Source organism: Felis catus, chromosome C1, assembly GCF_018350175.1.
Source record: "Felis catus isolate Fca126 chromosome C1, F.catus_Fca126_mat1.0, whole genome shotgun sequence".
Taxonomy (NCBI): Eukaryota; Metazoa; Chordata; class Mammalia; order Carnivora; family Felidae; genus Felis; species Felis catus.
In genome coordinates, this window is record NC_058375.1 from 166,591,319 (window position 1) to 166,614,202 (window position 22,884).

General features: G+C 36.1%; 1 protein-coding gene across 50 annotated transcripts in view; it reads right to left on the minus strand.

Moving 5' to 3' along the window:
• TTN (titin) overlaps nt 1-22,884 on the minus strand; it is a 277,310-nt gene that overhangs the window by 110,223 nt on the left and 144,203 nt on the right. For 32 of the 50 annotated variants that reach the window (XM_045034065.1, XM_045034059.1, XM_045034049.1 and 29 more), the window contains 49 exons: nt 22,546-22,629; nt 22,072-22,146; nt 21,872-21,955; nt 21,678-21,755; nt 21,466-21,549; nt 21,271-21,354; nt 21,072-21,158; nt 20,874-20,957; nt 20,705-20,788; nt 20,410-20,496; nt 20,167-20,250; nt 19,968-20,051; nt 19,768-19,851; nt 19,571-19,654; nt 19,375-19,458; nt 19,177-19,263; nt 18,977-19,063; nt 18,788-18,874; nt 18,589-18,675; nt 18,390-18,476; nt 18,191-18,277; nt 17,992-18,078; nt 17,793-17,879; nt 17,597-17,680; nt 17,429-17,512; nt 17,158-17,241; nt 16,942-17,025; nt 16,728-16,811; nt 16,525-16,602; nt 16,044-16,127; nt 15,441-15,584; nt 15,115-15,192; nt 14,836-14,913; nt 14,559-14,642; nt 12,810-12,893; nt 12,499-12,579; nt 11,939-12,013; nt 11,406-11,519; nt 10,066-10,134; nt 7,715-7,795; nt 6,728-6,799; nt 6,021-6,110; nt 5,517-5,579; nt 4,631-4,720; nt 2,545-2,595; nt 1,416-1,817; nt 959-1,237; nt 437-712; nt 94-233 (listed from right to left, as the gene is read on the minus strand). In XM_045034065.1, coding sequence (XP_044890000.1) covers nt 94-233; nt 437-712; nt 959-1,237; nt 1,416-1,817; nt 2,545-2,595; nt 4,631-4,720; nt 5,517-5,579; nt 6,021-6,110; nt 6,728-6,799; nt 7,715-7,795; nt 10,066-10,134; nt 11,406-11,519; nt 11,939-12,013; nt 12,499-12,579; nt 12,810-12,893; nt 14,559-14,642; nt 14,836-14,913; nt 15,115-15,192; nt 15,441-15,584; nt 16,044-16,127; nt 16,525-16,602; nt 16,728-16,811; nt 16,942-17,025; nt 17,158-17,241; nt 17,429-17,512; nt 17,597-17,680; nt 17,793-17,879; nt 17,992-18,078; nt 18,191-18,277; nt 18,390-18,476; nt 18,589-18,675; nt 18,788-18,874; nt 18,977-19,063; nt 19,177-19,263; nt 19,375-19,458; nt 19,571-19,654; nt 19,768-19,851; nt 19,968-20,051; nt 20,167-20,250; nt 20,410-20,496; nt 20,705-20,788; nt 20,874-20,957; nt 21,072-21,158; nt 21,271-21,354; nt 21,466-21,549; nt 21,678-21,755; nt 21,872-21,955; nt 22,072-22,146; nt 22,546-22,629 — 4,880 coding nt within the window. The remainder of the gene's footprint in view (nt 1-93; nt 234-436; nt 713-958; nt 1,238-1,415; nt 1,818-2,544; nt 2,596-4,630; nt 4,721-5,516; nt 5,580-6,020; nt 6,111-6,727; nt 6,800-7,714; nt 7,796-10,065; nt 10,135-11,405; nt 11,520-11,938; nt 12,014-12,498; nt 12,580-12,809; nt 12,894-14,558; nt 14,643-14,835; nt 14,914-15,114; nt 15,193-15,440; nt 15,585-16,043; nt 16,128-16,524; nt 16,603-16,727; nt 16,812-16,941; nt 17,026-17,157; nt 17,242-17,428; nt 17,513-17,596; nt 17,681-17,792; nt 17,880-17,991; nt 18,079-18,190; nt 18,278-18,389; nt 18,477-18,588; nt 18,676-18,787; nt 18,875-18,976; nt 19,064-19,176; nt 19,264-19,374; nt 19,459-19,570; nt 19,655-19,767; nt 19,852-19,967; nt 20,052-20,166; nt 20,251-20,409; nt 20,497-20,704; nt 20,789-20,873; nt 20,958-21,071; nt 21,159-21,270; nt 21,355-21,465; nt 21,550-21,677; nt 21,756-21,871; nt 21,956-22,071; nt 22,147-22,545; nt 22,630-22,884) is intronic. The other 18 variants (XM_045034074.1, XM_045034073.1, XM_045034031.1 and 15 more) reach the window with 17 other exon arrangements.

Here is a 22,884-nt window from a genome sequence, read left to right on the forward strand (position 1 = left end):
TCCATCATTATTGAACCAAATCTGAATGTTAAATCTGAATATACAATGTGGACATTTTATGTGACTGACAATTTAAAACCAGAAATGACTCACAGGTGAGGGCCGCAGAAGTTCTCCCTTCAGTTTCCATTGTCCAGGAATGTCTGCCTCTGAGATTTCTGCATCAAAGCTTGCACTTTCTTTCTCGTAAATGGTAACATCCTCTATTGGTTTAAGCAATTCAACTTCACGCTCTGTATTGGTCAGGGATGAAAAATCATAATGCTTTCAACAATCTGACAATGCTTTGGTTTCTTTCTTCTTTTCCTTATTTATTTATTTATTTATTTATTTATTTATTTATTTATTTAATTTATTTATTTATTCATTGATGTGTTGTTTTGTCTTATTTACACACAAAACTTATCTTTTAGAATAAAAGTAAAGAGTGTTATACCTCCAAGTGTCAGCTTTGCAGGGTATCTCTTCCCTTCAATTTCCACTGCATATTCATCAATATCTTCTGGTGTAGCATTCTTGACTTTGAGGAATAGCTTATTTCCTTCTTTTACTACCTCAGTCTTATCATTTGGTTCCAAGGGGATTTCATCATATCCCTTGAACCACTTAATGTTTGGAGTATCCTTTGCTATTACACAGGCAAAAACGGCTGTCCCCTTGGGTTTCACATGCTGATCTCGGATAGGTTTCACCAGCCAGTCTCTAATGACTTCTGCATGAAAATGAGGTCAGAAAAACACTCATATAGTATAAATAACTTGCTTAGTAAATTTTAGACATAGAAAAAAAAAACATTCTCAAAACTGGAAATAATTAATTTGTTATGATGTGTTGCTATTCCCCCTCTTAGGTAAGGTACAAGGTTTGGAAATAAAGTTCTCTCTTCCATTTTGTTAACATAATGAGCAGTACTAATAAGTATAATAAGCAGAACAAAATTTCCTGGCAAAGTACTAACCTACTACTTTGACACAGGATGAACATTCCAGGTTGTTGGCATTTTCCACAGTAACTGTGTATGTTCCAGCATCATGGTCATCTGCATCATTGATGGTCAGGGCTCTCATCAAGCCAATGATGCCGGGCACAATTTTGCCAGGTTTCTCCACCACAATCTTCCCATCCTTCCTCCAGACCACATCACGCTCTTTGTTTAACTCACAGCTCAAGTACAGTGGCTGTCCTTTTACCACCGTGACCTCCTCTTCAAGTGTCTTTACAAAACGCACGGGAAGTTCTGTGGAGAATTTCAGTATTAAAAATCTGCAAAGCCTTTCCAATTACATACAATATTTTCAATGATATTAAAAAAAAACAACTCTTTTTGGTGTTGTCCAAAGTTACAATAAAAATGGCTACTGAGGTTTGTTGTATTAAAATGTAATGGGGACCATATTTAGAAGCCTGGAAATTACCTTCTACAACAAGCTTAGCCGTGGAGGTCTTCTCCTTATTTCCCAAACGTAACACACAGGTGTATTCGCCGGCATCAGAAAGCTGGACATCCATAATATGCAGCTTTCTGTCTTTACCATCTGCGATGAATCTGTGCTTTGGGCTCTCACGGATATTGCTACCATCTTTCATCCAGCTTGTAATTGCAGTGGAGGGGGAGACTAAACACTCAAAGATTGCAGAAGACCCAACTGACTCTGCTTCAGTCAAGACGATGTCTTTGATTTCTTTCACGAACTTCAGTGGCACAGCCTTTAGCTGGTACGTGAATGGGGCTTCATCAGGAGGTTTCTCCCCACCACTTCCTGGTCTTAACTTTTTCCTTTCAACTTCTATTGGTGAAGGAGTCTTTTTGGCTACACCTGATTCAAAATAAAGTTAAAAGTTGAGTTGGCATTTTCATTAGGGTCAGAAGGGCATACCTAGCTGTCCGCTGGGTAATACCACTGGTAGAGCAACTTGAAGACAAGAACAGAAAACTAAAGACTAAGCAATTGAAAGGTCAATTGAATTTATACTGTCTTCTTTCAGATAGGAAAATGAGATGGTATAAAGAAGCCATGAATAATAAATGCTCTTCGTTTTCTCAAGTTTTAAACCAAATATAAAATGTCCCAATTAATGTCTAATTATTTTATCTGTCATGTATAAATATCAAACATGAAGAATGAACCTAAGAATGTATGGGGTTCATTATGCTAAAATATAATTGGTTATATATAATACCCACTTGAATAATATTAGAGTTATAGTACTTGAACTATCAGAAGACATATTTATTTTAGCAGAATCAATTGGGAATAATGAAAATTGTTATAAATTTTAAAACTTTTTTCCTCTTTTTTTCTGTAGTTTTTTTTTTCTTTTGGCATTTTATTTTTTTTAAATACAATTTATTGCCAAATTGGCTTACATACAACACCCAGTGCTCATCCCAACAAGTGCCCTCCTCAATGCCCATCACCCATTTTCCCTCTCCCCCACCCGCCCCCAGACCTCAATGTTTATAGCAGCACTTTTTTTCCCTCTTGAATGTAAAGTTTCCCAGAGTGAAAGGTTACAATTGAGGTGCAGGGAAATGACTCTTACCTTTGATGGGACCTTTCGGCTTGGCAGCTTCCTCTTTAGGTGCTTTGGCTTCTGAGATACAAAGAAAATTCAGCATTTAAACAATTTTCAGATCTATTTTATGTGTCATAGAAACCATGCGGGGTGAATCATGTTCTTTATTATAAATATTAATGCATGAAGAGAAATTGACTTTATTTATATGACCTCGATGGACAATACTTTGCTACTTCCAAGAAGGCATATTTTGATCAGTATCATTCTGGTCAATGATGTGACCAAGCCAAATTACCAACATATTTAGGATTTAAAAATCGCTTTCAGCAAGTGATTTTATTCTTCTCCCATTTCTGGGAGAAGGCTTACTATTGCCTTATGAGGAAGTTTTACTCTTGCATAGCTATGCAAAGTATTTGATATGATTATGTATGTGTTGGGTAAGTGAATCGAGGAAAGAAGTTTTTGTCAACAAGGAATCAATGTAGGCAAAAGGGAAATGGTCCAGAAATGACCAAAAGCCTATTTTTTTAATGTTTATTATTTTCGAGAGAGACAGAGAGCAAGCACGGGAGGGGCAGAGAGAGAGACACACAGAATCGGAAGCAGGCTCCAGATACTAAGCTGTGAGCACAGAGCCCCATGGGGGGCTTAAACTCACAGACTGTGAGATCATGACCTGAGCTGAAGTCAGCTGCTTAACCAAGTCACCCAGGCACCCCAAGTCTATTTTTTGTTTTTGTTTTTTTAACTGGGCAGACAAATCCAGTAAAGACTGAGGAAAGAGGAGGGTCTATGTGTTACACACATATGGATTCCTTTGAAGAGTTCCTTTAATCAGACAATGAACTAAGGCAGAAGTAAGACAGTTCCTCTATTTAGAGTTTAATGAAATTATTAATGTGGCAAGATATAAACTATAGAACCAACTCTCTAGTTTCAGCCCCTGGGAGTGTGAGAAAAGCTTCATTTTTATGCACATTTAATTAGCTCACTGGCAGTTAGGATCCTTTCCTGAGCTAATGAAAGGTATCACATTGCAATTATAAAAATTTAACAGAATAAAGCCTAAATCATAAATATCAGTGACAAATATATTAACATAAATAAATATTAAAGTTAAACTACAACCCAAAGAATACAGTATATTGTCTCATGTCATTAAACATAATGAAAAATTTATTGTGCTTTACTATATGCCAGGTGGCACTGTACTGTTTTATATATATTTAATCCTTACAATGATCCTATGAGGCAGATATAATTATGAATCTGATTTTACAGACTAGGAAATTTAAAATTTAAACAGGTTAAATAACTAGACAAGGATCAAATAGGACACATATTTATCAATGGTCAATACATATCAAAACATTTTTGGTTTTGAGATTATTATCAAGTGACAAACTACTAATAGCTTATGTACAATTTATAAGTAACTTAAGTTTGTACCTGAGATAGTTAATGCCACAGAGTTAGTACATCTAAGAAAATTACTATTGACCTAAAGTCTTATATAGATTTAAAGGCTGAACTACATTGTCTTGTTTTGGTCTCTCCTTTTTTTGTTGTGGTAAAATACACCAACATATAGTTTACCATTTTAACCACTGTAACAGGTATACAATTCAGTTGCATTAAGTATATTCACAGTGTTGTGCAATCATCAACACTATCCATTTCCTGAACTTTCTCATTATCTTAATATGCAGTTTTTTTAAAGAAGGAGAAATGTTTCCTACAGGTCATGTGGGGGAAATTTGAATATCCACAGGCTACCTAGATGTATGTCCTTAGAGAGTCTGTCTGTCTCCTTTGTTTTCATCAGCCTTGAACATATTCATTTCTTAATTTTAGAAGCATATAAAGCAATGATGCTTTGAAGGAATGTATATTTCAATCAAAACACAGTATGTACCCATGGGTGACAGATTAGTTTGGTAAAGGACATAAGATGATAAAAATTTAATCAAGAATTTATACACATCCCTGCTCCCCCACCTTGATGATGCCTACATTTCAACAAGAGGGCTTGAATTTTAATGAAGTATGAATACTTTTATTAAGCCATTAAAAAAAACAAGCAAAAAGAAAACTATAGAACAAATACCTGCTTTCTTCCCAACTACTGGTACGGTCACTGGGGCAGCAATGGGAGTTGGTGCGGGCTCCACAGGAGGCGGTTTGATTATTTTCACTTCTGTAGAGAGATGTCCATTGCATTAATGTATCCATTTGTCTCTTCCTAAAATCTCATTTAGCGGCCTATTTGCCTTTTCTGATGTAATTTTAAAATTTTTAAATCACTAGTTTTTCAGAGAATAATATGTTCTAACTATAACATAATCTTTATATAGTATAATATGTTCAATATATTCCAATATACTTAAGTATATTGAATAAAATAAATAATGTCTAAAGATATATTGGGACACTGGAAATTTTTTGATGCATGTGGACATTTACTCCCTTTTTTAATTAACTACATATTTGCTTAAAAAAAGAAAAGAAAAGAAAAGAAAATCGCAGGTCCAAAATGGTGTCATTTGACCAAGTTCTCAAAATGGGACTTTATACTCGGTCTAATTGCAGTTTCAACCTCCCTCCAGAAATGTGGACTTCACTGGTAAGTCAGGAGATTTTTCCTCCCATCAGCACCAAAGAGTGGGTCACCTGGGTCCTCTCTAACCCCCAAAGAAAGAAAGACATAATATGCATGATAAAAACCCCCTGCTTTTTCCCCCCTGGCAGACAATCTCCTTGGGAACAATCTTTTTTTGAGCTCATAACTGTTTGCCTCCACCCTCTGCATATAAAAACCTCCCATTTTGTACAACTCAGGTGCCTCTATTTGCTAGACCGGGTGTTGCCCCATTCATGAATCATGTAGCCAATTAGATCTTCACATTTGCTTGGTTGAATTTTGTTATTTGACATATTATTTGTAATGAAGCCTGAAGGAATATGCTGTTGGCACTGAGGATAAGTTTGCTTACCTGGTTCAGGCTTTGGTTTTGGTTCAGGTCCAGGGAGAGGTATTGCTGGCTTAATTTCAGGCACTAAAATAATTCACAATAGTAAGCAGGTTATCGCAGTATCTTGGAAGTTTTTCACAAATTCAAACCAAAGCTGGACAGACTTAATAGATCTTGGGATATACTAGAATTTATACACATACAGTCACTAAATCAAGTATTTGATCTAAGTTTATTTTGCATTTGAACAAAATATTTGGAAAATAATAGTAGAGCATCTGATTGGTTCTAATGTTGTTATTCATCAAATTACCCATTTCTTTCCTAGCGCTTAAAACTTATTTATTTGATAAATGGGTGGTCATTAGCCAAGTTCACATAAAAGTGAAATGGTATAGAAAATTAAAGCCATATGTGATGAGCAGATTAAGGTCATGTGTTCCAATCTTAATGCCAGTGTAATGGTATTTTAAATGATGCATATTTGCATTTTTAGAGACTAAGAAAGTGCCAATAAGTTTGTACCTTTTACTGGTTCAGGAACTTTCCTTTCCCTTTTTGTAACAGCTGGAGGTACTTCAGCCTCTTCAACAGCTTTTGGAGGTGGCTCTGGTACTTTAAGATAGTAAGATTATTTTCTAGTGTTATTTGAATAGATAGAAATCAATTGACCTGAAATAATCAGATCAAACTATCTTTCAAAAGCTCCATTAATGGCTTTTAACAAAACCTTATACTGTATCAACTAATTTCTATTTTCTCTTCTTGACTCTGCCTCAGTTTATTTGCCTTTCTCTTATTCCATCCACTTGTGTCCTAACTCCGTCAGCTTCCCCTGTCTAAATCACTTCCATAACAGTTCCCAATAAATACAGCCTTTGAAAATAGACTAATGATAAAAATCAACCCACTTAAAAGCCCCCAAATTCTGTGCCACATTTGCTGACACCCTCCCATTAAGTTATTTTGTAGCCATTTTGATTATTTCACAATCACTTCTACCAGAAGGACCAGTGGCAAAGTACTAACAACAATGAAGTACAGGGACATACATGAATGGATTTGAAATAACTATAAAGATATTTAAACATAAAGCAGACAATGGAAAGCACAGACTATTTCACAGATGAAATATGAAGCTGTGTTTATATTTAACTCCGATAATGTTTACAAGATAAACCTTTTGTTAAATGTCCATTTTGTTAAAAGAGAATTGTTACTAAGATTCCTACCTGGTTTTTTAACTTTTTCTAGTTTTTTAGGTTCTACTTTAGGTTCTTCTTCTTCAGGCCTCTTTCTTAGAACTTAAAAGACAAAAAGGCTTATATGTAAACCAAGACAAACAAACTAATGAAGATGTTGAGCTAGACAAATGCAAATAGTGCACAAAGCAAGGAAAATGAAAAGCATGCCACCTGGTGCACTGGGCAATTAGCATTTATGCTAGAAGTGCTTGTTTTTAAGAAAAAAAAAATCAAAGGTTGCTATATTAATTAGAATAACACTCAGAGTCACTTTGCATCCATGTACATAGCCAATCTGTTGTTTGGAGACAACTCCATTGCAAAAATGACCAAATCGCAAAATGAATAAGTTTAAATAGCAACAAATTCAAATCATAATTCAACATTCTAATATAACGAGGAGCGTTTAAACAAGTATAAAGTTTACTTAAGTGGAGATAGCCAAAGAACTGTGGCCTAGATATCTGTAATTCTGCATGAAGAAAATGTTACAACTTCTTCATCTGAAAATCCTACTTTCAATTCTTTAGTAGTTTATTAGTAGAAAGAAATGTTCAGTTTTTTAAAAATGTTACTTATTAGTTGTGATGGTCCTGTGTTACACTTCAAAGCTGAATACTGAATTTAGGCTTACATAGTTCCTCTGTAATTTGGGGTACTTAATAGGCTTAGTGTATTTTACTACATCATGTGATTACAAACGTGACAGCTGTGGTCATTATTATTAGCTTAGAGCATTATCAATTTGGTTATGTCTATTCATGTAAATTTCAAAACACTTACAAAATTTCTGTCTTCTTTTAAAAAAGACATGGAAATGATAACCTTCCTAATTTTCAATGCAACTATAAATGAATTGTGATAAATAGGTATCTGAATAGGTAATCTGACCAAGAGACAGAAACATTTTGTAAGCTTTCAAGTCTGTTTCTGGTCAACGTAAAGCTAAAAAAAAACAGTTGAAAAATACTATACCGCTTTTGAGAACAACTTCTTCCTTTGGTTGAGGCTTAGGTTCAGGAAGTAATTTTCGAACTTTCTTTTCAACTCCAGGCACTTAAAAGAATATGATTTCAAATTTTGAAGTGAATTCATATAAAAAGTAAATTTCAACAAGAAAAAGGCCTCTTTCAAAACTAGTTAACTGCAGTGCATAAGTAATAACGTTTGCTGCCTATAAATATCACAGAATTTAAAAGCAAATAATATACTTCAAGTTATTTCCTCTGCAAACATCTACATAGCCTTGTGACAAATTCCACTGCATTTATTACAAGCAAGTATATTCATCTTAAATGAGGGTAGAAGACATTACTGTATATTGACTTTATGAGTCTTTGATCACATATAGGGCTCCTGACAGCATCTTTGCCCCAATCTACAATTATAGATTGTTCAAATCTATATCGGTGTCTCACGAACCATTAATTACATTAAAATGATACTGGTAAGTGTTAGTGTCAATATTCAATCTTCTCCACTGGTAAGAGAAGAAAGCCACGGGATCTGGCTGATGACCTTGATGTTGGGAAAGGGCCATTCTCATTTTCTTAACAGAAGAGAAATATCATTTCTCAAGATCTCCTTTTTGAAATAATACCTAAAATTATAAAACTATAGAATTTGAGAGCTGGTGTTGGAGTTCTTTTTAATGAATAAAAAAATGGTCTTTAGACTAAAAAGGGACCCAAGTCTAAGTTCATTCTATTTTGCATCTTCAGTGACTGTTGGGCACAGTCGAAGATATGTACAGCATATATAATGTTTCTCCTCCTCCTCCTCCTCCTCTAGCCCCCTCAAAGATTTGAGTGGAAAAAAGAGAAACACTGGGTGCTTATTGAACCACCTTACGTCTCTACTAATGTCAATGAAAATCAATTTAATACATTATTTTGTATCACTTAACACCATATTTATTTAGTCATGTGAAATCTGAATTTTAGATATTTCTATAAAATTTCCTATTTGGTGCCCTTAAACAAGATATTTGCAATTCACTAAATAGTTTTATTTTTTTAATGTGAAGATAACTTTGCATAACTACAAAATTTAAATATACAAAAGGTAAATATGTAAGCATTTCATTTTAAATGATTTTTTCCTGTCAAGTATGTTAAGTAAAATTTCACACTTAAACATTAAACTTTTTTAACCATGATAAATTGTGCTGACTTTCAATACTATTTTAGGATTACTAATATTCTCAACGTATAACCATTTTTATTGATCAAACCTGGAGAGACAACCACACATCTAATGAACATAAGGATGGCATATATCCTTTACTCACATGATGGACATAGTGGAAATACATCTTTGCATTTGTTTTTCCCTATTATTTCATTTCAGGTACAGAACACACCATTGCAGCTATTATTTTTAAAGCTATTATATGTAATTACATGTCATTTGAATGTTTGAGTGGCTTTTCCTTGTCACTAGTTAATAGCCATTATCACATTATTTTGTAATCCCCATTTTGTAAATCAGGAAATGTGTATTTAGAGGGGTGACTTCTCTAACATTACAGAGTGAATCAACAACAGATTCAGTTTCTGGGTCTGGATATGTTGATTACTTAAATAGAACACTGTTACCCATTATACTTACTAGAAAAGTTAATAATTTTATTTGTAACAGAAAATTTTCTAAAATTTATGATCCATTTATTTTCCTTTAGGGTCTAAGTTTAGATAGGGAAAATACTGTGTCAAGAGAAATAAATTTTGAAAAATGACCTGCAGCAATGAAGAATGTTCCCTAAAATGTGAGATCTGTACACCTGAAAGAATGTCTTGGAGTCAGTGACAAGAGAGTGACAGGAAAGGCCTGAGGAAATCTCTATGAATCATCTCAGTAATACAGAAGGAGAGCGTGACTTATTTTTAGTGCTTATAACACTGGCTAAAATACTGTTGTTCAGGTGAAATTCCAAAGTTTTCTAATATTAACTCCCTGCATTTTAACCTAATATGGGTCCTGATACTAATTTCAGCTAGTCAGTAAAATGTGATATTTTTAAGTTTAGGAAAATGCAAGAAGACATATGTAGATGAGACAAAGATAAACAATATCTATCCACAAATGTATGAATTTGATGGGAGACAGAGGAAGCAACACTCATGAGCCAGGACCATAAAAGCTACAAAAATACAAGAAATAAATGAGATTACTCTGATTACTTATAAGAAAGAAGAAAAAGAAAGAAAGAAAGAAAGAAAGAAAGAAAGAAAGAAAGAAAGAAAGAACATTCTAGAAGACAGGAAGAGCCAAAAGTCAGATAAAGGGATAATGCATATAAATGCATTTCCCAGACTGTGAAATACCTTTCAGAGGTTTAAGCTCCACTTTTTCTGGAACTTCAGGTTTTTCAGGAACTTTCTTCTTTGGAACAGCTTTAAAGAATATGATCTTAATTTTATTATTTGTATATTTAGACTAATCTGAAGCAAATTTTTAAATATGTGCTCTAAGAGTCAAAACCAAGCTTTTCTGACAATGAAATAGCATTAATAACAGCCAACAGCAGCCACCAAAGAACACACAAGACGCGCTTAAACCATGAAAACATTGCCTCTTTACTCTGACCTTGGGTTATAAGTATAAGTCTGGTGGAGAAAGAAGATAATTTTTGTTCTTTGCAGGAGAAAGAAATATTCCTTTGAGTATAAATTTATATTAAGGGAAGTGTATGAAGTGTGCGTCTTCATGGACTATGAATCAACAGATGGGTAGTCTTAAAAGGCGCCCATTTTCTATGTCTGACTTAAAATACCAGAAGTTACCCCTATTGGTCAGGAGGAGTGAAGAGGGACAAGAATCATTATAAGCAGTATTACTCTGGAATATCCTGGCTTTGTACACGTGTAGGTGAGTATGGGAAAAGTGCTTATCTAAGATTATATGTAGATTATTTTAGGTTGAGAAATCTCATGACACTACAAATAAGACAACACTGTATTACAATTAAAAGAATAATATGCTTTTGCCAGTTTACTTCAGTGTTTCAAGATGTTATTTTAAAAATTAAGTAATATTGCATCAGTTCAAAGAAATATCTAAATGCAAAAAGAATGAAGGGAAACTTAACAATGAGAAGAGATGCTGGATATCAAATGTATTCATAATCACTCTTTCTGGCTACACGGAGGACCACTACAGAACACAATCTAGCTTTTATTAAGTTGTGAAAGAAAAAAAAAAGTAAGGGAGCAGTGACTTTCTATCATTCATATGCTTTCCTTTGATGGTATATGAGCACATATCAGCTATCAATGCCATAAATATATTATTTAGAGTATGTTTTAAAGCGCGTGAAATTCTTTAAGAACAGAGTTTTAAATTTGTTACTGCAACGTTAAAAATTTCATGCAAAGTTTTCTTATACATCCCAACTGCACAAGATCTCAAAGATATGCATGGCAATCACACTTTGAAACGAGGAAATCCTTTCTCCGTAAGAAAGTTAGTTGGACAGCGACTGCATCCAGATCGCCAGGATGAAGCTAACCATGATACACTTTCTGCCAGCAAAGCACCCAAAGGCAGCAGAAAACACAGGTCTCTATGCAATTCCCACAGCCTGATTGTGTTTGCAAGCACCATTTCTGATGACTGAATAGAAGTTTGAAGCAGGTTAATAAAATTTTGGTGTGGCGTTTTATACCTTTAAGTTGGAACATTTTCTCCTTCACATCTTCCTTAGGTGGAGCAGGAGGAGGTACTGCAGGCTTTGGTTTGAGTTTTGGTTTCTCAATAACCTTCTTTTCCGGTTCAGGTTCTTGAAAGAGTATTTCAGGAGTGTTAGTACATGTATATGTTAATTAGCAGGTGTGTAGATAGTATATTCAGTAGAAATTTAAACATATATGAAATAAAAGGTTTTCTTTTTAAGTTCTTATTAGTGTCCAACATAAAACATAAAACAGTATCCCACATAAAACACAAAAACATCAACATTGTACACAGATGATGAGAAATACAGCAAAGGCACCAATAAAAACAAAGGAAGTATCCGTATATGCCACACTGACATGAGATCAACAGTACAAATGACAAGGATACATATGAATGAAATGCACACTTAAAAAAGAGTATCTTACGTACAGATGCAAAGAGACTTACAGACAAACATAAAACATATATATGTATATGAAGATGAAGTCTATGATGATGAAGATAATCCAAGTAATTGAATACCTTGTATCGGTATTTCTTCTGGCTGTGGTTCAGGTTCAGGTTCTTCAGGCTCAATATACTTTTGAATTTCACGTTCTTTAAAGAATGTTGACAGAAGATATGAGGTTGTAAAGTTCTTCACAGAGACTCATACAAATTTCACACAGTTGCAAAGATTTTAGTCACAAAAACAAAAATATACAATTCGTACAGATTCACTTATATAGAAAAAGAGTTAAGATTTCTATTACACTAAAACATTCTATTAACTACTTTATTTGTTGTATGTTGATAGCAAATGAGATGACTTAAAATTTGATATGGGGTTGTTGTTTGAGAATCCAATGCAATTATTCCAGTTTTGCTTTGTAAACTATCTTTGGGAATTTACAATTACTGTCAAGAATAAGCAAATTCAAGATTATATTCAAAAGAAGTATAACTATTTGAAAAATGAAGCAAACATATGCTGGAATGCTTCTGTATATAATTTTAAGAAAGAATGTCACCCTATGAATACTGTGTGTATACACACACACACACACACACACACACACACACACACACACACACATATATACCTTCAACAGGGGGAGTCACTTTTCTACCAATGGTTATGGATGCTTTTTCTTCATATATTATTTCCTCAGGAGACAGTTCAACTTGAAAAACACAGTGTTATATTTTAGACTCAATTCACAAGAGAATCCTGTAACTGCTAAGTTACAACATATCATCTTAGTTAGACTCAATAACATGTTCTTCAGATGACCCCAAGATACCAACTTCAGGACATAAGACAGACAACAGATAAATACATAAGACCCATCTACAACCAAAGCAAGATGAAGACAATTGTCATCTTTCCAAGATTTATAGAGCAGCCATGTACCTTGGACAGGTGGAGCTTCTGGCTCTTCAGGAATAGGAATGGACACTTTCTTTTCTGGGACAATTTCCTTGGGCACTTGAGGCACTTTAAAGACATTAATTTTTTTTTTTACTATTAAGAATTTAGAAGATGTGCAAGATTCTGCAAACAGCAGGCAAAGAATACAGGGGAAAGCACTTTATCTTATAAGACACTGTGGGGGAATATGGCTTTTCTGGACATTCCAATTTTATACATGAGTCTTCTCAGCCTTCTTCATTTACTTCTCTTCCTCTGTGTACCCTTAAGTGTCAGTGTTCTCCACTGGTCTAACTCTGAAGCCTTTACAAATCAGCTCTACATTCTTTAAGCAGTCACTCCTGTACCCGCAACTCTTGTGCCTCTCATTTCTAGATCTACATCTCCAGCTCTCTTTCCTAAGCTCCAAATGCATATTTCCACCTTCAGTATTTGAAAAGTGAAAAATATATTCATTATCTTCTAATATTAGTTAGGGACCCAATGAACCTCATGGATATCTAGCTACAATCCTTACAATCATCTTGGGTTCCTCTATTTCCCTAATTATTTTGATAATAGACACCAATTAGATCTCCCATTTCTCTCACTCTTGTTCCATTTCTACCACCACCAATCTTGTCCAACTCTTAATGACCTTAATGAACTGCAGTGGCTCTTTACTATTATCACTGTCTTCCAGTAGCTGGAACTACTGCCAGTTATTTTTCTGAAGCCCAGCTCTTACTAATTGGTACACCTGCTTCAAAGCCTTTGAAGCTTCCTGTTGCCTGCAGAATAGAGGACACATCTCATAGGGACATTCAAAGAACTCCAAAATATGACTCTTAGCTTTATATCCAGCCTGTCTTTCAAGATACACCACAACCAATCCATCCTCAAATTGCACAAATTTATTTGACAGCCCTTGAACTTCCTAGACTCTTCTACCTCTGTGCCTTTTGATAAAATCTTCCCTTTGCCTAGGGGTGCCTGGGTGGCTTAGTCGGTTAAGTGTCTGACTTTGGCTCAGGTCATGATCTCACGGTTCATGGGTTGGAGCCCTGCTGACAGCTCAGAGCCTGGAGCCTGTTTTGGATTCTGTGTCTCTCCCCCCCCACCCCCCGCTCTCTCTCTCTGCCCCTTCCGTCCCATCTCAAAAATAAATAAACGTTAAAAATATTTTTTGAAATCTTCCCTTTGCTTAGAAAACCATTTTCTCAATGACTACAATGTAAAAATCCATCAAAACATAAAATGCTATTTCTTTCATACAGCTTTCCCTGATGCCTCTCTGCCTGAAGTTGATCTCCCTCGCTCTGTGCTTCTGTAACCCCTTATACTCTGTAGTTGTGGTCACTTCCTGTCTTGATAGGTGTTATTGCTGTGCTTTCTTCTCACTGCAGTTAAGGTGCTTGAAGACAGGATCAGATCTTATTTTCTTTTTTTCTAGTACACTGTTTTGTTAGTTATAAGACATTCAACAAAATATGCTCGATTGAGCTGTTCTACACCTTCAATCAGAGGAGGTCTTTTTCTACCACATGGACCACGTCATAGCACCACTGAATCTCCTTATGTTTGTTTTCCTGCTTATCTGTCTCATTTTTTCTCTTTGCCCTCATTACTTTCCCCTTTTTACCTGGGAAAAGTGGTTTTGCAAAAACGTTGGTATGTTTTGCTTTGGGCACTATTACTAAAATGCTCAGATGTGATTCAGAGAAATAGATATTGTTTCTTCACGGTAGGTACCTTTTTCTGGCAGGACTTCTGGTTTTTTGGTAACAGGTACAGGTTCCTTCTTTACTGGAACAAGTTTCTTGGGCACCTCAGGCACTTTGAAGATATTAGTTTTATTTGTAAAAAGATTTTTGAAAACATTTTACATGTTAAGAATAAAGAATCTATAATTAATGGAACAACATTAAAATTACTGAAAACAAAATCAGGTCATTCTTGTCCTTAGTTATGCAACAAGGACAGATATCAAATTACTTTATAAAAATAATATCAATGATGACATGAATACCTTTAGCTGCTGGTATTTCTGGCTTCTTAACAGTTGGAACTTTCTTCACTGGGACAACTTTCTTTGCCATCTCAGGTACTTTAAAGATATTAGTTGCATTTAATATATAAAATTTCAAGATGCAATATGTACACATTAATTTGATGAGTCTGTCCAACACACCAACATTTAGATAACAGTTACACACAGAATACAACACAATACGTAATAAAGAAAGAGTGTCACATTTAGACAGCACACAGAAAAGAAGCAAATATTGATTTCTTTTACTATAAGTACCTTTAGGAGGTGGAGCTTCTGGTTTCTTGATAACAGGAACTTTCTTCTCTGGAACAACCTTCTTTGGTTCTTCAGGCACTTGAAGGATAATAATTTCTTTTAGAGTCAAATGATTACAACGAAAGGCTTAACGTTAATGAATGAATGAAGAAGATCACACCTATTCCTTTGGTAGGCATATTGTAAAATTCTATAGCTTTTGGAGTGCAAATGACTTCCGGTTTTGCCAATGAAGTCAAATTTCAAATAAGAAGATAGAAGACATACAATCGATATAAAAATCAAAGGATGTATTTTCTTAGACAGTACAGGATCCTGCCTTGTACCTGTTGGTGGTGGTGCTTCTGGTTCCTCCTCTTCCACAACAGGAACTGGTTCCTCCTCTTCCACAACAGGAACTGGCTCTTCCTCTTCCACAACAGGAACTGGCTCTTCCTCTTCAGGAGCAATTTCCTCAGGTTCTTCATGGACTTAAAAAATATAGTTAATTTTAATTCCACGCGTGGAACAATATTCTAAAATGCACAAAACACTGAACATAAGAACTAGTAACCTTGATTTCTTTCCATGTTTCAATTAATATCTTCTCTTATTTTTGTGAAGATGAAATCTATCTCATTTGCACTGACTTCCGTTTCTATTATCTGAATGTTTGAAAAAGCCCTTTTGGTATTTAATGTCATTTATAGTCATCAGTTCTGTCCTCCTTTCTGTGCATATGAGAGAAATTTTCATATAGCTTATGATGCCTATGATGCCCTATGTAGATGTTTCTGATTGATAACCCAAATCAGAGCTAATTAAGAATAATTAAGACAAATAACTAAAGGATAGAAAATGACCAAGAGATACTAGATTAGAAAAAAAGGAACAAGGCTTAAATTAGCAATTGTCATGAGTGGCAAGCTCATTCATGGTCTTACGTGTACCTTCTGGAGGAGGAGACTCTACTCTCTCGGGAACAGGAATGGCTGGTTCCTCTTCTAAGACAGGTTTCTTTGGTACCTCTGGCACTTTAAAGATATTAGTTAATTTTACTTTTAGGTAGTTGAGAAGTACAGTACATGGAATTTATACCACCTCTAGTTCATATCTAGGTCAAATAACCCAGAGACAAAGCCAAGAACAAAATTTGCAAGGCCAGTAATTTGTTCTGAGATCCACACACAGCAGGGAGGAAAAGAGTGGCCTATTAAGATTAACAAAAACTCTTCCAATGCTCAGAATAGATGCGTCAATTCTTTTTTTTAAACAATGGTGTTATTTAAGAACATTTAAACCCTAAAAACCCAGAACGGCAGGTTTGTAATTATGAATATTAGGTTTGACAAACAACAGGGTTTACTATAATAAGTGACTTTTAAAACAAAGAGCGAGTGTTTTCTGCAGAGTCTCATTAGTGACATGTACCTTTGGGTGGTGGGACTTCTGGCTTCTTGGGAACAGCAACTTTCTTTTCTGGAACAACTTCTTTTGGAACTTCGGGCACTTTAAAGATATTAGTATTTTAACATTAGGAAGAGTCGCTAGTAAACATTCATCACATTTACATAGAACAAAATACTTTTTAAGAGTTCGAGGTTTTTATCCTCCATCAAATGGTAGACATGTACCTTTGGCAGGTGGGACTTCTGGTTTTTTGGGAACCACTAGAGGCACCTTCTTTTCAGGAACAACTTCCTTGGGTACCTTGGGCACTTTAAAAGATATTAGTCATTTTTAGCTCATAGTTTCAATGACCTATGGAAACCATTAAGTATAGCAGTGGAACCCAACACTTTAAAGACAGACATTTTTCTGTAGGAGGTTAGTGGCAATGAGAAATACCTTTCACTGGTGGTGGTTCAGGTTTTTTGGCAACGACAGCAGGTGGTTTCTTTTCTGGGACAGGTTTCTTGGGTGGCACTGTCACTAAAGATATTAGAATTTATTTTTTAGACTCAGTGAAGATAGATGAGAAATGAGACAAAAGCTCAAAATGTCCAGCATCTTCAGGGCGAGAGGGGTGGAAAATTGGCTAAGGCAACCTAGCTGGCCAAGTACCTTTTGGGGGAGCGGCAGGCTCTGGCTCTTCCACAACTTCAGCTGGAGGCTCTTCCAGGGCAATTTCCTCAGGCTCCTCGTACACTTTAAAGACACAAGCTCATTTTAATGCAAGAATTGACTAAAGCATATGAATTGTTTTACAAAAACATTTTTACAACACTAAGAAAACAGTGTTCTTTAAAAAAATACATATATACATATATACACAACACACATATACACGTGTGTATATATTTATATATATAGGTTTTGACAGTTTCATTATTACCTGCAGGAGGCGGACTTTCTGGTTTTGGAGGAATAACTTCAGGCACCTTCTTTTCCGGAACAGCTGCCTTCGGCACCTCAGGTACTTTAAAGATATTAGTATTTTCATGATTAGACAGGGTAGAGACAAGTGGACAGTATCAAACACAGTGGCATGGGGGGTGACTACCTTTGGCTGGTGGGACTTCAGGCTTTTTAGGAGGTGCTACAGCCACTTTCTTTTCAGGAACAACTTCTTTGGGAGCCTCGGGCACTTAAAAGATATTAGCAAAATTACATTTAGTTGTTATGAAGACCATTGGAACAAGATATTTTCAAGAGCAGAAGAGTGGGGTCTTTATAAGCCCAAGGTTGGTGACAAGTACCTTTAACGGGTGGTGGGACTTCGGGCTTTTTAGGAGGCGCCACAACCACTTTCTTTTCAGGGACAACTTCTTTGGGAGCCTCCGGCACTTAAAAGATATTAGCAAAATTACATTTAGTTGTTACGAAGACCATTGGAACAAGATATTTTCAAGAGCAGAAGAGTGGGGTCTTTATAAGCCCAAGGTTGGTGACAAGTACCTTTAATGGGTGGTGGGACTTCGGGCTTTTTAGGAGGCGCCACAACCACTTTCTTTTCAGGGACAACTTCTTTGGGAGCCTCAGGCACTTAAAAGATATTAGCAAAATTACATTTAGTTGTTATGAAGACCATTGGAACAAGATATTTTCAAGAGCAGAAGAGTGGGGTCTTTATAAGCCCAAGGTTGGTGACAAGTACCTTTAACGGGTGGTGGGACTTCGGGCTTTTTAGGAGGCGCCACAACCACTTTCTTTTCAGGGACAACTTCTTTGGGAGCCTCCGGCACTTAAAAGATATTAGCAAAATTACATTTAGTTGTTATGAAGACCATTGGAACAAGATATTTTCAAGAGCAGAAGAGTGGTGTCTTTACAAGCCTAAGATCAGTGACATGTACCTTTAACAGGTGGTGGGACTTCAGGCTTTTTAGGAGGCGCCACAACCACTTTCTTTTCAGGGACAACTTCTTTGGGAGCCTCAGGCACTTAAAAGATATTAGCAAAATTTCACTTAGGAGTTATGAAGACCAATGGAACAAGATATTTTCAAGAGCAGAAGAGTGGGGTCTTTATAAGCCCAAGGTTGGTGACAAGTACCTTTAACAGGTGGTGGGACTTCGGGCTTTTCAGGAGGAGCCACAACCACTTTCTTTTCAGGGACAACTTCTTTGGGAGCCTCGGGCACTTAAAAGATATTAGCAAAATTACATTTAGTTGTTATGAAGACCATTGGAACAAGATATTTTCAAGAGCAGAAGAGTGGGGTCTTTATAAGCCCAAGGTTGGTGACAAGTACCTTTAACGGGTGGTGGGACTTCAGGCTTTTTAGGAGGCGCCACAACCACTTTCTTTTCAGGGACAACTTCTTTGGGAGCCTCAGGCACTTAATAGATATTAGCAAAATTACAATTAGTTGTTTTGAAGACCATTGGAACAAGATATTTTCAAGAGCAGAAGAGTGATGCCTAAGGTCGGTGACAAATACCTTTAACAGGTGGTGGGACTTCAGGCTTTTTAGGAGGCACCACTGGTGCTTTCTTTTCAGGGACAATTTCCTGAGGAACTTCAGGCACTTAAAAGATATTAGTAAAATTACATTTAGTTGTTTGTGAAGACCATTGGAACAAGATATTTTCAAGAGCAGAAGAGTGGTGTCTTTATAAGCCTAAGGTTGGTGACAAGTACCTTTAACAGGTGGTGGGACTTCGGCCTTTTTAGGAGGCACTACTGGTGCTTTCTTTTCAGGAACAATTTCTTGAGGAACTTCAGGCACTTAGAAGATATTAGTAAAATTACAATTAGGAGTTATGAAGACCACTGGAATAAGGTATTTTTAAGAGCGGAAGAGTTGGTCTTTTTAAGCCTAAGGTTGGTGACAAATACCTTTAACAGGTGGGATTTCGGGCTTTTTAGGAGGCGTCACAGCCACTTTCTTTTCAGGGACAACTTCTTTGGGAGCCTCGGGCACTTAAGAGATATTAGTAAAAATTACCCTTAGGAGTTATGAGACTGCTAAAACAAAATATTTTCAAAAGCAGAAGGGTTATATCTTCTGAAGTCTAAGGTGAGTGACAAGTACCTGGAACAGGTGCAACTTCCAGCTTTTTAGGAGGCACCACTGGTGCTTTCTTTTCAGGGACAACTTCTTGAAGAGCTTCAGGCACTTAAAAGATATTAGTAGTTTTACATTTAGATTAATGAAGACAGTGGACTAAAAATATTTCCAAGAGTAGGACAGGTATTTCTTCTGTAGATAAGGATAGGAGTGAAAAATACCTGAAACCGGTGGGGCTTCTGGTTTTTTGGGTGGTACTCTGGGGAATTTCTGTTCTGGAACAACTTCTTGAGGAACTTCAGGCACTTGAAAGATATTAGTAGTATTAAACGAGTAGTTAATGATGAGCTATAGGCTAAAATTATTCTCAAGAATAGAAGAGATATTTCTTCTTCCAAATAAAGTCAGGGCTAATATGTACCTGTGACAGGTGGGGCGTCTGGTTTTTTGGGTGGTGCCCTGGGAATTATCTTTTCTGGGACAACTTCTTGAGCAACTTCAGGAACTTAAAAGATATTAGAATGTTTAGAGTTTATGAATGATGAAGGCCTATATTACAATGATTGTGAAGAGTACAAGACAATAGTTTTTCTTCTTAACAGGGCAGTGGGAATAAATACCTTTAGCAGGTGGGGCTTCTGGTTTTTTGGGTACAACCACAGATACTTTCTTTTCAGGTAAAACTTCTTTAGGAGCTTCGAGAGCTTTGAAGATATTAGTATCTTTTAGTAAGAGATTATAAAAGTGGAATAACGACAACACATTTATCCAAGCAAAGACAATTCATGGACTGGCAGACATGTCTATACACACTTTTCCCAGCCCCCTGGAACAGGTGACTGACAACATGGAAGGATAAATACCTTTAGCAGGTGGAGCTTCTGGCTTTTTAGGAGGAGCCACAGGTACTTTCTTCTCAGGGATGACTTTCTTTGGCGGCACCTCAGGCACTTCAAAGATATTGGTAATTTGTGTTTAGAAAAGATGAAAAAAATTGGTGACTGTACCATGTAATTATACACTAAGATATTTTGGTTAACTCCTGACTTTATTTTCCTTAGAATTATATCACCTTTATGCTGTGGTATTTACATATATAATTTTCTAGCTAGAATTATAGTTGTTTTCTTTTCCTAGTATGTATAGCTTTGACATTACCTGCAGGGGGTGGACTTTCTGGTTTGGGAGGAATAACTTCAGGCACCTTCTTTTCCGGAACAGCTGCCTTTGGCACCTCGGGTACTTTAAAGATATTAGTATTTTCATGATTAGACAGAGTAGAGAAAAAAATGGACAGTATCAAATACAGTGGCATGGGGGTGACTACCTTTGGCTGGTGGGACTTCAGGCTTTTTAGGAGGTGCTACAGCCACTTTCTTTTCAGGAACAACTTCTTTGGGAGCCTCGGGCACTTAAAAAATATTAGCAAAATTACAATCAGTTGTTATGAAGACCACTGGAACAAGATATTTTCAAGAGCAAAAGAGTGATATGTCTTTATAAGCCTAAGATCGGTGACAAGTACCTTTAACGGGTGGTGGGACTTCGGGCTTTTTAGGAGGCGCCACAACCACTTTCTTTTCAGGGACAACTTCTTTGGGAGCCTCAGGCACTTAAAAGATATTAGCAAAATTACATTTAGTTGTTATGAAGACCATTGGAACAAGATATTTTCAAGAGCAGAAGAGTGATGTCTTTACAAGCCTAAGGCCAGTGACAAATACCTTTGACAGGTGGGACTTCGGGCTTTTTAGGAGGCACCACTGGTGCTTTCTTTTCAGGGACAGTTTCTTGAGGAACTTCGGGCACTTAAAAGATATTAGTAAAATTACATGTAAGCATTGTGAGACCGCTAGAACAAAATATTTCCAAGAACAGAAGAGTTGTATCTTTTTAAACCTAAGGTTAGTGACAACTACCTTTAACAGATGGGACTTTGGGCTTTTTAGGAGGCGCCACAGCCATTTTCTTTTCAGGGACAACTTCTTTGGGAGCCTCTGGTACTTTGAAGATATTAGTAAATTTACATGTGAGTCACAAGAATCAACACAGACAAGAACTTTCAAGTCCAGTAAGGTGGTTCTTTCCATTGCCCTCCCTACCCCACCTTAGAGAGTGGTTTAGAATGTACCTTTGACAGGTACGACTTCAGGCTTTTGGGGAGGATACACTTTCTTTTCTGGGACAACTTCTTTGGGAGCCTCTGGCACTTTAAAGATATTAATATTTTTACATTTAGAAGTTATAAGAATCAGGACAAACAGGAAACACATTTACACAGGAAAAGACATTTTCCCAAAATTCTAAGCTTCTGGCAACATATACCTTCATCATGAAGAACTTCAGGCTTTTTGTGAGGAACCACATATCTTTTCTCTTCAGGGACAATTTCTTGGGGAGCTTCCCGTACTTTAAGAAATTAGTATTTTAATATTTAGTGTTATGAAGATCACTAGGAACAGCAAAATATTTTCAAGACTACAAGAGCTATTTCTTCTTCAGCTTGAGGGCATGGTAATTTGTACCTTTAACTGAAGGAGGTTCTCTTTTTTTGGAAGGGACTCTCTTTGCAGGAACAGCTTCTTGAGGAGCTTCAGGCACTTTAAAGATATTAGTATTTCACATTTAAAGATTTAAAATTGTTAGTGAAAACAGTAACCACAATAAGTTAGCAAATGTAGTTTTCTAGAAGTCTCTTCTTTGCCTGTCCATTCTTGAGAAGAGGCCTTCCCTAGCACCTGGCATAGTTCCTGTGACACTGTGGACCCTCCTCACTAAGTATTTGTTGAATGAATACTCCTAGTAGAAGAGGTTTCTGTTTTAATAGGAACACCTGCAAATATTTGCTTCTGAGAGGGAACTTTGGGCGCAGCTTCAAATGCTTGAAAGATATTTGTATTTTTATGTTTATGTGTTATGAAGGACATTAGAAAAACATGGTTTTAGGAGCTGAGGACATATCATCTCTTCTTCAGAATCTGTTCACAGGTATCACATACCTTTTACAGGCAGAGATTCTGGCTCTTCAGGAACATCTTCAGATACTTGCATCTCAGGAGCACCTTCTTCCATAGCTTCTGGTGCTTTGAAGATATTAGTATCATACTTAGAGGTTAAGGGATCAGTGAAGACACTAGTTAACTGACATTAGACATGAACTGAACCAAAGTGATATTTCTGGTTACATAGGTGCTTCTTTTAAAAGGTGGTTGAGGTATAAAGTTTTGAAGAAAGGAATCAAGTCTTAATTGTCTTTGTTCATTATTTCCTAGCTCCCTACCACCATATACACCATTGACATTTATGAAATGAATGAAGGCAGGAATGATAGAATGAAT